General features: G+C 40.2%; 1 protein-coding gene across 1 annotated transcript in view; it reads left to right on the top strand.

The window, feature by feature from the left end:
- LARS2 (leucyl-tRNA synthetase 2, mitochondrial) overlaps positions 1 to 18,062 on the top strand; it is a 1,850,943-nt gene that overhangs the window by 1,219,824 nt on the left and 613,057 nt on the right. The window contains exon 13 of the mRNA XM_044070015.1: positions 1,647 to 1,784. Coding sequence (XP_043925950.1) covers positions 1,647 to 1,784 — 138 coding nt within the window. The remainder of the gene's footprint in view (positions 1 to 1,646; positions 1,785 to 18,062) is intronic.

Genomic DNA, 18,062 nt, shown 5'->3' with positions numbered 1-18,062 from the left:
AGGGTTAGTTTTTTTATTAAAAAATCTTACAAGTTTAGTTGTGTTATTCCTTTATAGCAGCCAGGCATTGTAATTTCTTTATTTCCAGTATGCCTGCTTTTCTTATAGGTTCATAGGTTGATACTAGGCTATCTGCACTAGAGCATTTATAAGCCTAGCCAGAGTGTGTTTGGCTTCCGCCACCCTTTTAGATTAGTTGACTGTGCCTCTGTATAGTAGGTCACGGAAGATAGCCCTTTTGAGGTAAGTTTACTGTGCCTCTATCTAGTAGGGACACAGAGGAGATCCCAGGGGTAAACCTACGATCTCCCATCCACTCGTCAAGATTTCTCTTGAAGAGGGTCATTGAGGGACTCTGCCTAACATGGATTGGAATTTTGTTCCAGAGTGAGGGGAGCCTCTGGGATATGAATCTGTCCCTCCAGCATGTCCTGTTTATTTCTGTGCTGAGGTTTAAGTCCCTGGAGCATGTAGCTCTAAGGGATTTGGATTTCCTGAGGTGAAGCATGTCCATTAATTCTGGGTTGGACATGGCTTTATACGTCAGACACAGATCGCCTCTGAGTAGGCGGTAAGCAACTGAGTAGAGCTGGAGTTTCTTTAGCCTAACTGCATAGGGCATCTGTTTGAGTCCCTTGATCCTCTTAGTGAGGTACTTTTGGGGTCTTTCCAGTTGCTGAAGGTGTTGGGTAAGGTACATCCCAAATGGGGCATTGTATTCAATTATGGGCCTGATGAGTGATGAGTAGAGGGGCACAATGACCTCTCTTGATCTAGATGTGAACCCTTTCATGATAAGGTGGGCTATATAGAAGGTCTTTCTAACCACTATGGCAATGTGATTGTCAAAGGAGAGATTGCTATCTACTTGGGTTCCCAAATCCCTAATTACTTCTTCCGTACTTAATGGATTACCACCTATGTGGTAAATTGTAGGCACTTTGTTTTTCCCAAAGGGGATGACTATGCACTTTTTGGCATTTTTTCTGAAAAGTGATCATTGCTGCCACATCTTTCCCCCTCCGACACCCACACATGGGCTAACAGATCATTTGGCATGCTTTGGATAATTAATAGTACTCTTATACGATCCCAGTAATTATGATTTTGTTACTAAGTATTTGTGGTATGTCTCTAAGAATAAAAACTATAGTTCTGGACGTTTTGAAGAATCAAAAAAGCAACGTGCTCTGTTTTTAGGCTTATTCGACTTTCCAGTTTTGTATTTCCCAGTGGAGGATGTTATGGTGCTGCTGATTGATGCCTGCTACAATGAGTCATAAGGTAAGACACTAGTTATCCTGGATTGTTCTATAACAGTTGAACAGCATCAGCCAACATCATGGTCTACTATAACAGTTGAACAGCAGCAGCCAGCATCATGGTCTAGATCGTCTCATTTCCTTAATGCTTTAGAATTGCACAGATTAGCTGTCTGTTCCAGGTACGCTGGCATTATTAAGTTTTCACCATTATACAGAATGAAGAACACCTTTGTTATATAGTTGAAAAAAAGTGGGCAAAGAAATTCCTGCAGTACACGTCATTTTTCTTGCAGTTGTCAGTCAGAATTAAATGAAAACAAAATCTCAAAGTGTGATTATAAACTCGCTTAATCAAGTTAACATTTCTTTTTTCTGTCGTAGACCATTTGACAAAGCTTTGGTGGACTACTGGATGCCTGTAGATCTGTATATTGGTGGAAAGGAACATGCTGTCATGCACTTGTATTATGCAAGATTTCTCAGTCATTTCTGCTTTGAACAAAACATGGTCAAGTGCAGGTAGGTTGTACAGACTGAACAGCAAAGCATTTCTATGCCCATTACATGCAGGAGGGTCTGTTCTACACAATCACGCATACATAGCAAGCATTTGTCAGTACTGAAAAATGTCTTTCACTGGAGCTGGACTGCAGGATAATAAAATGAGAAAGTATGAGGCAGTTGTTCTGTTACAGAAATGTATGTCTGGTTGGCAGTAGTATATTTTTGTTCCTGTGTTAATCAGATCTTTCATATTCATACCAGTGAGTGGCGTAACTTACTCTGGGTAATTAAGCTAGGCTCTAAACAGCACTTCCTATTACATAAGAAAAAAAAATGTTTATATTACTGGAAACGTTGCATTCTAGATGAATAGTATTGTTACAGTTTCTAAGTACCCAGTAACTGAAGCATTACTGCTTTTCAGTTTAACTCTGGAGACATTTTTGTATTGTTACCTATTACTTTCACAAATATTATGAGATTACTCAACTTGTATGAAGGACTGTTCTGCTGTTTATAAATTAGCAGTCTGAAATTTTTGAGGTGTTATTTTATGTGAGATAATTAAAAAAATCTGCAAAGGATTTATCTGCTAACTAAGAACAGGTTGATATTGAAATGTACCAATTTTTGGTATGTTTAAGTGGTTAAGTGGTCTCAGTGAACTACTTTGCTAAAGAGAAATAACCAAGTGTAGGCAATACCAATTTTCTAATTTATACATAATTGCATATATCATTTTCAAGCATGTTTGTGTGTGTGTGTGTCTGTGTGTGTATATATATCTATATATCTATATATATATATATATCTATATATATATATATATATATATATATATATATATATATATATATATATATATAGTGAGTGTCAGCATTTTCCTGAGGTAAGCCCCTCTGACAACCCACACATCACATTGACACATGCAGCCCCACCCCATTCACTTTCCCATGCACACACATGCACACATTCAGAGAGACACACACACACACCCCTGCCTCTTACTTGTCCTTGTGTTGACATAACATATCTGATGCATCCATGGATGATTATAGTTAGTAATACCAGCGATTACAGTTTCATTCTACTTATAGTTCATAAAATGCACCATAATGCTCTTTCATCTGTTACTCTATGAGCTTTTTTTAAATGCATGGGAGTTGCAATGAAAAAATCTCCCTGCTATCATCCAGTGTTCCTCACATAGGGTTACCACCTGTCCCACTTTGCAAGGGACAGTCCCGCTTTGGGCAGTTGTGTCCTGACAAAAAATGTTAAAAATGGCAAATGTCCTGAGATTTTAGGACAGAGTTATTTCCTATATTTTATGTAATAGTTGCATAAAACAGTTATTCTGTATCTGAAATACCTAAATGTTATAAGAAACAGAATAAGCAACTAAAATGCTACAAGAATAAGCTTTTATTTAGACAAAAACGTTAAGTCCTATCCTTTGTACTGACCGTGGGTGTGTGTCGGCCTGTAAAATCTGATGTTTCTCCCGAAAATGTCCCACTTTGGCCATTTGAAAAGGTGGCAACCCTATCCTCGCAGGTTTGTCCTGAAGTCCTTTGCAACTATACTTGAATTTGTTCCTACTATGTTTCTTGTATCTCATGTAAAATCAGACAGTAATACCAGACTTTAAGAGCTTCATACTTATAGTTTACAAAATACAACTCAAATCAAGCCGTCTCAGTTAATGCAGCAGACTGAAACTCTGGGTTGCTAAGGAGCTGGTTGCTTTTTTCCAAGGTGTGTGTGTGTGTGTGTGTGTGTGTGTGTGTGTGTGTGTGTGTGTGTGTGTGTGTGTAATATATATATATATATATATATATATATATATATATATATATATATATATGCTTTTTTATCTAATATATACTAAAGCCCAGTCACAACAGCAGTACTGAATTGTGGGTACTGAAATTGACATTGCTAACTCTTTCTGCTTCCCCTCTCCCACAAGCCTGGCTGAACAAGTGAACCCTTCTGTAAGGGAAACTACATGTAGAATTGCTTCCCCTTTGGCTTGGAATGGAACCCAAAAGGGATTATGTGGCATTGTAAGTGTTTTTATAAACCTGGGCTAACATAAAAGCAGCATTTATTAGTAAATCAGAAGCAGGCATTCAGTGTTTGCAAAGTTATTTAAACCAACTCATCTTCCTTGACCAGTTTAACTGTCATACCTGCAAATGCCAGTGATTTACGTTTTGTGTACAAGCAATTTACAGGCAAATGTGTGATATCTTAATGAGACAGACTTGAGTGAAATCTGGTGAAAATAAATCAAACCTGAATGTTCACCTAGAGAATCTGATTATCGCTGAAAAGTGCTTTGGTATACAGATGTGCCAAGTGTGTTTTTGTTTGATGAGGTGAAGTAGTGGAATCATGTTTCTTTTCCCCTTAGTGAAGATAGAATAAAACATTAGGAGACATTTATCTTTGTTCTGACCAGATACTTAGTGGTAATACAGAACGCATTAACCAGTATGAGCAGATTAAATATGAATTGGAGTAGTTCTGCAAGTAACATACTTGAGTACTATGGAGATCCTGGTTTGTCAGCCAGGATCCAGGACTGCTAATGCTCCCTCCTTTTTGTTGTTAGCTCTTATTCTAATATCAGGCTTAACAACCAGTACTAAAACAGCCCTGCTGACTGATGTCAGTACAGCTTTTGGTAGAACTTTATAATGATCTTGAGAGTATTATCTTATTGCAAGATCGTACTGAATTTGAAATCACATAAGTAAGCAGTAGCTTATTGCTAAGAACTGGCACATCAGTCAGCTCACCTGAGCCAGGAACTGTAACATGTAGATCGGGGAAATGTACATTTTAAGGAGGATAATGGTAAACCCTACTCCTTGATAAAACATTGTATCGGCTTCTGCAATCAAACACAGAAATGAGAGTGTGAGTCTTTCTGGATGCATATATTTCACAGCTAGTCATTCCAGCAATTGGCATTTCATGCCCATGTGGAACGCTGTTGCATTTATCCAGATGCGATGTAAGTTTATGTCCATGGAATTTGTGGGAAAAGGATAAGAGCAGTGCAGCAGAGAGATAAAATTTTAAATGAACTTTATGGACAATCACACTAGTGGTATAGAGGGAAAAAGCCATCATACTCCATAGTGCCCCAGTGACACAGATTCATTTAGCTACCCAGGCACCTGATGGTGCAGGATAGGAGGATGGGCTTGCCCATCTTAGTGGGAGTGGGTGGATCTCGGCCATTCCAGGCAGCCTGCTGTTGCAGCACAATCACTGCTGAAGATGAGGATGGTGTAGGGATGATGTGGGCATGGCCACCCAAGGTGATTATGATAGCCTTTCCCGGCCATGTGCAAGGAAGCACAGTGCAATCTATTAGAGGGGGTGCATGTGGTCCATAATGGTGTGGTAGGAACCAACATCACCACCCAGGGTGGTTGGGTCAGTCCTTTCATGCAAAATACTGCAATTGCTAGGATCCTGGCAAGAGCTGCAAGCACCCCACTGTCTCCCTGGACAAGGGAAGATTCCACTAGGGAATGAATGGGCTTCAGTCCAGTAGAAGATTGCTTGATGGTTGGCAGAGCAGAATGGAGAAAGGACCTAAAAAAATGCCCTTTAAGGACAGACTTAACTTGTTATATGCTTCTGCATCAGGCAAAGGTAATGTAATATAATAGTTATTCTGACAGTTTAACAATAATTAACCATTTAGCTTTGGTCGAAGAAGAAGTATTGGCTGAAGGCTGGGACACAGACTAACTGAATGGTTGTGATTTTTCTTGAACAAATCATCATCTTGTAGGAAAAGATCAGAGTGACTTTTAACTTCTTGTACTTTTTTCCCTTTATAGAATTGGGAATGCTCACAACAGCATTACAACTTTTTTTTTTTTATTTATCTATTTATTTAATTTCATGAAGAGTTAGATGCTTCTGTCTTGCTTTCTGGAGTAGAAACCCAGGCTCATCTCTGCACAAGTTGCTGTTTTCTTATTACATTTGATGTTCCTGTTGGTTAAGCTCATAATCTTGGTAACTGTTTGTGTTCCTGCACTCAGTCCTAAGCACGAGCACATTATAAATACTTTTCTTGCTCCAATTAATTTTTTATGGAAGTACTTCTGTTACAACTAGGTTAAAAATACTACTCATGCCCCTCTTACTGAAATATCCTTCTAAGGCCTTCTACCTTGCACAAGCCATTTCACGCACTTGTTTACATTAAGACACACAGTCATATTTTGTGCTGTGCCATCTTGATTGACTAACCAATGGGATTGTTAGTTAAGAGTGCTGGCTCCACACTGAAGTTTACCACTTTTTACATGAAGTGGGAGGGTGGGCGAAGGATGTAAATAAGGGATGATTTTAAACTATCACGCCAATTCACTCAAGAACAGATTTTTTTTTCATTAACCTACACTTTGCCTGACCATTCTTCTCAACCTCTTAGAGCAAAAAGTCTGGAGAGAGTAAAAAAATTCTTCATTATTTGAATCAACAAAAATAATGGGAGTAACAAAGATATAAAATCAGGGACAGATTTCAGTTAATGCTTTTACAAACTTAAAAAGTTGCTACATTAGCAGGTCTTATTTTGCATGCATTTTCCTTAAGGATATGATGTCTGAAACACGGATGTCTATCATTTTGGTTTTACAGAAAACTAAAAATTTTACGAGGAACAATCTGATGTTGTCATTTTCATTCTTCCTCGACCTGTGGGTTTCGGATCCGACCTCTGATTCAACTCTTCCACTTACAAAAGCTTAGGCTCCGAAGCTTGAGCTCCTCCCCTACCCACAATACCTCAACCCCCCCCCCCCCCCCCCCAGTTACCTCAGATCTCATTTCACACTCTGAGGAGAAGAATCCTGGTCCATTGTCTCAAGCTCTGATGAGAAAAAAAAAGTTTTTGTTCTTCAGTTGTAAGTTAAGTGGGTTTTTCTATTTTGGTGTAGTCTCCCTTGCACTCTTCTGTAGCCTACCCTCTAACTCTATGTTTATATATTGGGTAAAATGGCAACTGAACGGCTTAAAGTCCACTTAATGCACCACAACAGATTATATGATAAACCAAAACAAGATTTAATGTAAGCGCTTTAGCTGGAAAAATGTTCCAGCTTCTTCAGACTACAAACAGTAAAATACTTAGAAAAACACCTTTTAAAACAATTCAAAAAACGAACTGCCAATAGAGTTCGATACCCCTCCTGATGTGATACACAAGCATTTAAGAATTAAAGCTACAGGGTATTACTCCAACTTAAAACACACTAGGATGCTTAAGCAACCTCATAGCACCATCATTAAAGAAAATAAAGAATTTTTTTAAAAATAAAAATAACAATAACGATAATACTGAATTTCTGTACTATAAATAACACCTTAAAATTATATCCTTTAAATGGTCGAGATACGGCTGTGTTAAGTCGCTCACAGATGTAATATACTATATTTTTATGAAGTAAACTATGACATGTGAGACCAACAGCTTGGTCTTTAAAAGAATTTTTTGAAGAACTACTAGAACAATAACAAAGGCTTTGCGATGTATGCAAACCATACCCACTTAAAGCCCTCATTACAACACAGTTTAAATCACCAACATTTAGGCACATATGAGATACTACACATTGTTGATACTGTGGACTAAGCAGGTAATATTAACAGACTACAAACCTACGTGATGGATCGTGTATGCCTTAAGTCCACCTATTCTCCTAACACTAAACTATTCACCTAGCCAAAGCCTTCTTTTTAAGCAGGCACTTAATGGACAGGGCTTCATTTAACCCCAGTAGGGTGTGCGAACCTGTCCGAATTTGCCAGGTAAGTTCAGCTTCTTCTAATGCCAGCTCCCAGGGACTCCCTCTTAAATTTCTATTTTTTCTAACACTACAAACAAAAACCTATGTGTTGGGCAATCCACGATATGTGTAGCTAGGGCATTCGTGATGACAGAATAATTTATACTATATACATGTTCATAGATTCTTTGTTTAATTTTCTTTTCAGTTTTCCCTGTATAGAAAGCCTCACAGTGGTCACAGACAGCTGCGTAGACCACCCCTTGAGAATCACAATTGAATTTAGCATCCAATATATATTCTCTATCTCTAATAATTATCTTTCTTGTAACTTTAACATAGTTACATTGATGGCATCTACCACATTTAAACATGCCTGTGTGTACCTTCACTATTTTTTTGGGATTCTCTACTAAATTTTTCAAGTTTATACCTCTTCTATAAGTAAACTGGGGCATGTGACCAAAAGTTCTTCTTAATGCATGGTCATCTAAAATAAACCCCCAGTTTTTAATAATGATTTCCTTGACAAAATGAGAATCCAAAGAGAAGGTTGTCAAGAATCTAATGACCTGCCTATCAGTGGGAACTTGGGAAGAATTAATCTCCATCTCCAATTGTGGCTCATCAAAACGGACATCATAACCTTTCGAAACCAAAGGGGAAAAGTAGCCTGTGCGTCTTTTGTTAATAACTTCATTGAAATTGAGTTCAGTGAACGCCTGAGGGTAATCCCTTTTGTTAAACATAGATTTTAACAAATCACATTCCTTAATGAAGTCATCAAAATTAGAAACCATTGTTGCTGCCCTTACTGTTTGCCCCTTGACTACTGCTTTCTTTTGATGCAAGGGGTGGCAGCTTGAAAAATGTAGGAATGCATTAGAATATGTGGGCTTACGGAAAATGGTGGTCCTAAATCTGTTATTCAGGGTATCTTTGGAAAGGTGAATGTCAAGATAATCTATCTCATCATAACCTATTTGGTAGGTGAATTCAAGAAAATTCGTAAACTTTGTGATCTCATCTATAAATACTTGAATTAAAACTGCTTCACCTTTCCAAATTAGGAACATGTCATCTTGGTAACGTGTATACCAAGTAACATGTTCTCTAAATTTTAAATTGTTAAACAAGAATACGCTTTCCCAGTAAGCCATCACACTATTCGCAAAACTGCTACCATGGAGGCCCCCATGGCTACCCCACTTTTCTGCAAGAAAAACTGGTTCTCAAAAATAAAAAGTTGTTATTCAAAACTAACTCTAACAAAATCTCTATGACATTGATGTCTTTGTTGTCAAGCCCCCTGAGATGGAGAAATTCTCTAACCCATTCTACACCAAGTTTTTGGGGAGTAACGGTGTACAGATCTTTAACATCCACTGTGACAAATAACAAACTGTCATCAAAAACTATCTTGTTTATATTCTCAAGAAAATGCCAAGAATCATGGCATATTTGAGGCTCAGATCTAACAATAGGTTTTAACTTAACATCCACAAATTTCACACACGCATATGTGATAGACCCTCTACCATCTACTATCGGTCTAAAAGATGGATTGTTGAGGTCTATGTGGATCTTTGGAGTCCCAAATAATTTTGGAATAATGGGTGCTGGCATAGTTAAGGAGTGTAGACTATCAATATCAATACTCCCTTCCAAACATAAATCATTGAGGGTGTTATTGATTGACCTGTATTAAGTAGTGTAGACTATCAATATCAATACTCCCTTCCAAAAATAAATCATTGAGGGTGTTATTGATTGACCTGTAGGCTCCATTCACTTGGTTAAGACTAACCTGTTCATACACTATACTGTCTAAGACGACTTGCATTCTGCTTACATAATCATGCTGATCCATGAATATTAAACCACCACCCTTATCGGGTTTCATAACTCGCACTTTACATGTATTTAACAAATCAATAAATGCCAGTTCCTCACTGTTGATGTTCTTACACTTATTGGCATACCATGTATTGTTCACCAGCAACCTTCTGAAATCAATTTCACAAGCTTTTTCAAACAAAGCTAGAGTGTCTTGCAGCTGTGGGTTAAACAAGCTGGAAGCCTTTAAGTTATTAGTCAGTGTGGAATTGGAACCCATAAGGTGTGAAAGATTGAGCTTATGAACGAAAAGTTTAAGGTCTATAATGGTTTTGACCAAATTGGCCCTTTTGTCAGGAACAAAAGTCAGCCCTTTAGAAAAGAAGTTGACCATATCCTTATCCACCCGGAGTGAACTAAAGTTGAAAATTTTAAAGTCCCCCTCGGTGCTTACCAGGACATGTGGCGAAATCCCTCTGATCTTGCTGCCTCCTGTTCTGGCCCTGCCTCCTGTTGTTGGTGTGCCGGTTCGAAAATTGTTGTTGTTGCACTTCGTTGTTCAACTGAAAACCCTGATTAGGGTTGTTATTGTGATTAGAGTTATTACTATGACCAGCAAGAGTAGTGCCTTCCATTTGGGCAATATACTGAGGCACCTGTCGTTGCTGATTATTCCTGATTCGTTCACTACGGCGAACCCATGGGCTACCATCATTGACCGTACCATTCATGGACTCATTATGATTACTTTCATTAACATTAGTCTGCCCAATATGACTCAAACCCAACCCCATTGAGACTGGTGTTAGTGCTAGGTGGAGGGGCTGGATAGGCAGAACCTTTTGAATACTCATTCATGTCTCTAATTATTTTCTTCTTTATAGTTTCAACATTCTTAATAAGACTAGCTTCAATACTGCTGAATATGCGTGCATATTCAAATCTGTATCTATCATATTCATCTGCAGCAACAATATTTTGTTCTAGTGTTATTAAATCATTTCTAAGCATAGCAATCTGTTCCACATAGTTCTTGATTAAAATACTAAGGAATTCCAGATTAAAATACTAAGGAATTCCAGACCTTGTTTGTCAAATAGGGTTTTAAGCTCCAAATTGACCGGTGAGCCATTTACTAACCCAACCGGGTATCACCACTGCCGTAATCCTTTTGGAATAATTTTTTTATCGATGCATTCTTCTATGTAAGAAACTTCCAATTGAAGTTTCCTACATTTATATAATTTTTGGTCAAATTCATTTAACAACCCCACCATGGAGCTTATATTACTGTTATTGCTAGCCCCATCATTGACAACATTAGTATTAAAAAAATAAGTTTGTCTCAGAAATACTTCAGTTGTTGGGACATCACTAACTCTCTGCACTTCACCCATTCTATTACTGCCATGTGGATTAAGTTGCCCCTGAATAGTTGACCCCGTTCGGCCGTCTTCGCTCACTCCTTGTGGGTGGTTTTGAAGAACCAAAGTTGCTCTGTTGCCATCCATGAGATTGAAATGAGGAGGTTGAGGGTGTTCAAATTGTTGGCTACTAGGTGCATCCGCACCTGCAAGGGCCGACTGCCCTGTATTAGCATCCAAACGTTGTGACAAGGTGTCTACTTTCTTTAACAATTGCTCCACCAAAATGGTGAGGTTACCTGTAGCATTCGCTTCCAGGGAGCCCGAAGGTACATTGTTACTTCCATTCTCTTGAGTAAAGAGAAGTTGTGAGGGTGAACCCAAGCCACTCGCCATAACAGACACAGAAAACTAACAGCAAAGATCAAACTGGGTAAAACAGCAACTGAACGGCTTAAAGTCCGCGTAATCCACCACAACAGATTATACGATAAACCAAAACAAGATTTAATGTAAGCGCTTTCGTTGGAAAAATGTTCCAGATTTTTCAGACTACAAACAGTAAAATACTTAGAAAAAACACCTTTTAAAACAATTCACAAAACGAACTGCCAATAGAGTTCGTTACCCCTCCTGATGTCATACACAAGCATTTAAGAATTAAAGCTACAGGGGGTTACTCCAACTTAAAACACACTAGAATGCTTAAGCAACCTCATAGCACCATCATTAAAGAAAATAAAGAATTTTTTTTTTTAAAAATAACAATAACGACAATACTGAATTTGTGTACTATAAATAACACCTTAAAATTATATCCATTACATGGTCGAGATACGGCTGTGTTAAGTCGCTCACAGATGTAATATACTATATTTTTATGAAGTAAACTATGATATGTGAGACCAACAGCTTGGTCTTTAAAAGAATATTTTGAAGAACTACTAGAACAATAACAAAGGCTTTGCGATGTATGCAAACCATACCCACTTAAAGACTTTTTAAAAAAATTCTTTATTTTCTTTAATGATGGTGTTGTGAGGTAGCATCCTAGTGTGTTTTAAGTTGGAGTAACACCCTGTAGCTTTAATTCTTAAATGCTTGTGTATGACATCAGGAGGGGTAACGAACTCTACTGGCAGTTCATTTTTTGAATTGTTTTAAAAGGTGTTTTTTTTTTTTAAGTATTTTACTGTTTGTAGTCTGAAGAAGCTGGAACATTTTTCCAGCGAAAGCACTTACATTAAATCTTGTTTTGGTTTATCATATAATCTGTTGTGGTGGATTAAGTGGACTTTAAGCCGTTCAGTTGCTGTTTTACCCAGTTTGTTCTTTGTTGTTAGTTTTCTATGTTTATATATAACAAAAAAAAAACTAGTTTAGTTATGTCTGTCTTTGTCACATCTGCTGCCATGCTCTTGGTGGGAATTGCATTAAAGTTGTGGGATGTCTGAGAAACCTTTAGGTTTCAAAAAAATGCAGTATCTGTGGGCACAAGATTCCCTCATCTGATGCCCACAGAGAGTGTGTATATTGTCTTGGCCCTGTTCACCTTGAAGCCTCCTGTACCATCTGTGAAGGCTTCCATCAGACAGCACTGGCCAGCAGGAGGAACAAGCTTATTTTGAAGGACCTTTTAGCTCCTTCGGCCCTGACGGCAGGTTCTTCTACTTCTTCAGGGGCTTAACCCCCTTCCAAAAAGCACCGGGAAGACAGAGAATGCAGAAAACATTCCCCAGAAAAGTCTGCTTCTTCATCTTTGGATGAGCCTCCAGCCAAGGCTCATAAGGCATCCGATCCCAGAACTTTGGATCCAAACAAGTTTGCACAATCCTCTCCATGGCCCCAAACTCCTTTGCTTTTGGAGCTCCCTCCTCCTACCACAGGTTTGCCTCATAAAGAGAGGACTTCGAGGATCTCATCCAGGCTACCTTCTAGAGCATCTTCTTTCAGGTCTACCCACATTTTTCAGAATCAGAGGTGGACAGATTGATCAGGCATTTCTTCAGATGCAGATCCAGATGGGGGTCTTACCAGCCCCATCCCCTACCAGGACCATGAGCAGACAGGCACCCTTTAGACCTTTAGCTCCTTCTCCAAGCGACCCACTGCTTCGGAGCTGATAGATCCGAATGACCCAAAAACTGAGATGTCAGGGCTGATAGTGGATCTCACTTTGACCCTGGCATCTTCCCTGACTCACTCGGTCCTTACTGTGTAGGAGCAGAGCAGCTCTCGGAGCCAAAGCATTGACATTGGCTCCGAGGGGTTGACCTTAACTTTGAAGTCTTCAGAGCCATCACTTCCTCTTGGAGCATCAGCGTTCAACAGCTCGGCCCCAGCTTCCCTCTTAGAGTGAAGGACTGGGGGAGTTCAGGTATCTTATGTCATCATAGTTTCAGATCCGGGAGGACAGTCTTCAGCTTCTCTGGCCCATTCTACTTTCAAGGTGGTGGAGAGGGTCCTCTCCATGCCCAGGAGATCCTCAACTCCAACCATTTTGGATCCATTTCTCACCCCCTTGTAGACTGTTTCTGAGACTTCACCATTGCCCCCCTCGGGCAGCCAGCTCAGCAAAGCCTGCAAGTACTTCCATTGTTGGAACCCAGATCTCTTCCAATGTCTCCCCAGAACACCCCACTGAGGAGATTCCTTAGAAGATAAGGTGCAAAAGGAGGCACCCGGATTCCTCTGAGGAATCCATCACCGAAGACACTGATTTCAAGGAAGGTAAAGAGTTCCCCAGATCTCTACCTGAGGATATCTCCTTTGGAGACTTCTTGGAAATCCTGTGCCAAAGAGGTGGATGGTCTTCCCAAAACCCTACCCCAGAGGAATCTGTGTTTTTGGAGGCTTTTGGGTCCATCCCATCTACATCTTGGGTTTCCCTCCCTGCTGATGCACTTTTTGATCAGGTATCAAGCAGGGCTTGGAAGGATCCGGACACAACAGAACCTATACCCAAGTATGCAGACAAAATTCACAGTGCTCCCCCTAACCAGCCACATTGGACCAAGGGAATCCGAATAGATGCTGTGGTTGTTGCAGCAGCCACCAAGAAGGAGCTGGCCCAAGAAAGCTTGTCTGTCCATCCCCTTAACAGGGAGTCTAGGACTATGGGAAGATTCAGTAAGAGAGTTTTTGCCTCATCTTCCTTTACATTACAAGCCTTAAACTACCTTTCCCATTTTACTAGGCTACAGAGGGATTTAATCAAAGAACTTTCTAGCTTGGTCCCAGAGTCCATGTTTGATGAGGAAAGGAAATCCTTCTTCTTTAGACTGGCCATGCCACAGTCAGTTTCCACTGTGTCCATGAGGTTAATCTCCCATGTGGTGGAGGGTACCTCATGGGCCGCTGGTTCCAGCATTGCCATTAGGCGCCATGCCTAGATGCAGCTGTGCGACTTTGCAGGACCTTTCAAGGCATCTTTTGTCGGTGCCCCTTTTGACAGATCTTCTTTATTTAGGCCCACTGTTTGAGAAACACTCTCCCGTAACGAGAAAGATGAAAAGACCCTGTCTGCTATCAGAATCAGTTTTTCTAACCCTCCCAAAGATCCTTCTCCAGGAATCAGTGGGGGGGGGCTGTGATTCAAGAAATCTCAGGGCCCTTTTCAGGAGTTGCAGGGAGAACATTCCCCCAGAGACAGAGGGGGAATTGGTTACAATGATAGATGCCACCCATGCTGCAGAAGGGGTCCACAAAATCAAGGGTCTCAGGATTCTTTCTCAGACAGGCCCTTGCAGTGCTTCTGAGGGTTGTCCGGCTGTCTTTCTGTGGAGGCAGTTGGGGGGCACTTATCCTTGCACCCAGAAGCCTAGCTAACCATCACAAATGATAGGTGGGTGCAAAGGAACATATCCAGAGGATACTTCATTCCCTTTTCAAAACTCCCCAAACCAAAGACTTCCCTCCTGGATGTTCCATCCAGTCACAGAAAAGCAGAGGAGTTGATCTCAAAGCTACTACAAAAAAGAGTCATGCAGAAGTCCCGCCAAATCAGATCGGATCAGGCATTTACTCAAGATTCTTTTTAGTACTAAAGAAGACAAGGGACCTCAGGCCTATCTTGGATTTGACATCCCTGAATAAGTCGTAAAAAAAACAAAGTTCAGGATGGTCATGATCCAGTCCATTCTAACTGTTCTGAAAATGGATGACTGGATGTGCTCAGTGGACCTGAAGGATGCAGATTGCACATCAAGAAGGACTGGTGCTGTAGAAGGTACCTACACTTCAGGCTGGGAGACAGTCATTATCCGTTCAGAGCACTTCACTTTGGTCTCACCACAGCCCCCAGGGTGTTCATCAAATGCATGCCGGTAGTCACAACTCATCTCAGACTGCAAGGGTTCCACATTTTTCCGTACATAGATGATTGGCTGCTAACTGCTCCAACCAGGCATCTACTTATTCAAGCCAGAGACTACCAGTCCCATCTTCATCTAGTTCAGAGCATAGATTTCATAGGGTCTCGTATGACCACTGTCAAGATCTTGGCCGTCATTACTCTGGAAAAGATTTCAAACTTAAGACTACATGTCAGACAAATCTTGGCAATCTCAGTTCCTCCAGCGAAACTAGTACTCAGGGCCCTGGTTCCATGGCAGCCACCATAAATCTGTTACCAACAGTATGTCTACACATGAGAATTCTGCAGTGTACCTTAGCAGTCCAGTAGTCACTACTTCAACACTACCTCAACTATCCAATCAAACTGTCATGAGTGGCTTCACTGTCCAGAATTTCTTCAAGGACGCCCCTTTGTTTTTCCTCCCCAAGCACTGCATTGACCATGGATGCCTCCTAGGTGAGGTGGAAGGGGCAATTCCTGGATCAAATGGTCCAAGGCACATGGACGTCACAGGAGACCAAACTGCATATCAGTGTCCTGGAGATGAGAGTGGTCCTTTTCACGTTGCAGGCATTTCACAGCTTCATTTCTCTAAGGACTATTGCGATACAAACAGACGATATGCCAGTGGTCTGGTACATCAACAAACAAGGGGGAACCAGATCCTACCCCCTGTGCTGAGAAGCAATAAGAATGCGGCAGTGGGCTATCTCTATCAACCCCTTTCTGGTTGCAACACACATTTCAGGGTAGTGCAACATTCTAGAGGACAGGCTCAGCAGAGTCTTACTGATGTCTCAGGAGTGTTCCCTGAATCAGTCAGTGGTGAACATGATCTTCTACAAATGGGGTCAACCTTGCTGCAATCTGTTCGCATCCCCCTACAACAAGCGCAGCAGCTTGTTCCCCTTGATCTCACCTTAGGAGCAGTCACCCAGGGATGCTGTGGTATATGCTTGGCCTCCTGGATTACGTTATGCCTTTCCTCCTCTGTCCTTGATCCTCAAGTTTCTTCAGAAAGCGTTCAGGTTGAAGAGCAAAGTAATCCTCATTTCCCCCTTTTGGCCTTTGCAAATATGGTTCACCTTCCTTTGGTCTCATCTGATTTGCCCTCTGTGGATACTCAAACCTCATTCAGATCTACTATCCCATCCATCAGTTAAATTTATTCCGATCTCCCAGGTCTGAAACTAACCACCTGGTTTCTCCAATTCCAATGATGGCTTGATCTGCCAGGCTTTCATCCTCACAAAACATTTTGATCTCCTCCCACAAATCTACGACTACAAGAATTTACAAGAGCAAATAGAAAAGATTTTCTATTTGGGCTAAACAGAAGAAATTAGTGCCTTTTACCCCTCCTGTCCCAGCAGTCCTATATTTTCTTGCTCATATTTTATATGAGGGGCCAGGCATTCCACTGTAAAAGTACAATTGACAACCATTTTGAATTTTCATATCTGAGAAAATGCATCCTCTTTGGCCTCATCAGAGTTGTTCAAGGCTTTTCTTAGAGGGACTTTCCTTCTTCGCTCTCCTGTCAAAGATCCAACACCTCCTTGGGATCTACCTATGATTTGCAGGCTTTGGTTCGTCCTCCCTTTGAACCCTCCACCAAAGTAGATTTAAAATTTTTATCATGGAAGACTGTTTCTCTGGTGGCTATCACTTCTGCAAGAAGAGTGTCTGAATTGCAAGCTCTGTCCTCTAAATGCCCTTACTTAATTTTTCACAAGGACAGAGTGATGTTACATACTAATACATCCTTTCTTCTCAAAGTTGCGAGTGAGAACAATATAAACCAGTCTATTAACTTACCTGAGTTTTTTCCTCATTTCCAGAACAAGGGAGAATACACACTCCATCTGATGGATGCTCAAAGACAGTTATGGTATTATCTAGACAGAACTAAATCTTTAAGGAACTCTGACCAGCTTTTCATGTCTTTTTCTGATGCAAAAAAGGATACACCAGTTACCAAGACCAACTTAGCTACTTGGTTAATGGATTGCATTTCATTTGTTTATGAATCCAAAGGTGTCCTTCACCTCACCAAGGTCAGATCTATGGCAAGCTGCTAAGCCTTTTGGGCTAAAATTTCAGTTGATGATATTTGTTCAGCTGCCTCGTGGTCTAATTCTCACACCTTCATTTCCTACCCACACAATATTCAGACTGAGTTATGACAAAAAGTTTGTCTCACTCTTATCTAGTCCCTATCAAACCCAACATTACTCAAAAGAATCTATTAATCCATCTTAGCTCTCAAATGTAATTCCCCTTTATTCTCTCCTTACCCTCCTTCAGTTACATTCTTTTACCCCTTTATATCTCTCTAGCTTCCTTTATCAGGACTATAACCTCCTTTTCAGCCTCTGCTGCTTCCTACCTAGCCTACCCTTCTCTTATTTCATTCTTCCTTTCTTTCTTAATGATCTTCCTTTTCCTATACCCACACTTCTCTTATATGTTTATTTTTCCCTTTATATTTCTTTCCATCTCCCTCTTTGTTGTTGTCTTTCTCATATCTAAATGTTACCTTACTTTGTACTTTTTCTGAAATATGTAACCTATTTTGTTTTTGTCTTTTTATCTTTTTTAAATTGCTAAATATCACTGTAACCTGCATTTTAAATGTTTATCTGTTACTTGGAGCTTTTCTCCCCGGGCCTCCGCTGAAAATGGATATGTATCCAGTCGGACTTTCCCGGTTAACAAATGTAAAATAAAAATAAATAAATAATAAAAAATACTACAAACTGGGCATTATGTCCAGAAGTAGAGCTGCTTTTGGATCTGCAGTGCTCTGGAATATCCTTCCATGAAGGCCACACAAGGTTGTTGTAGCTGAAGACTCTGTCCCACAGGTCAAGGAAGAATGAAAATAACATCAGGTAAAGAAGTTATGTAC

This window comes from Protopterus annectens, chromosome 4.part1, assembly GCF_019279795.1.
Source record: "Protopterus annectens isolate FY-2018-M chromosome 4.part1, PAN1.0, whole genome shotgun sequence".
Taxonomy (NCBI): Eukaryota; Metazoa; Chordata; order Ceratodontiformes; family Protopteridae; genus Protopterus; species Protopterus annectens.
This window is presented reverse-complemented; position numbering and strand designations above follow the sequence as displayed.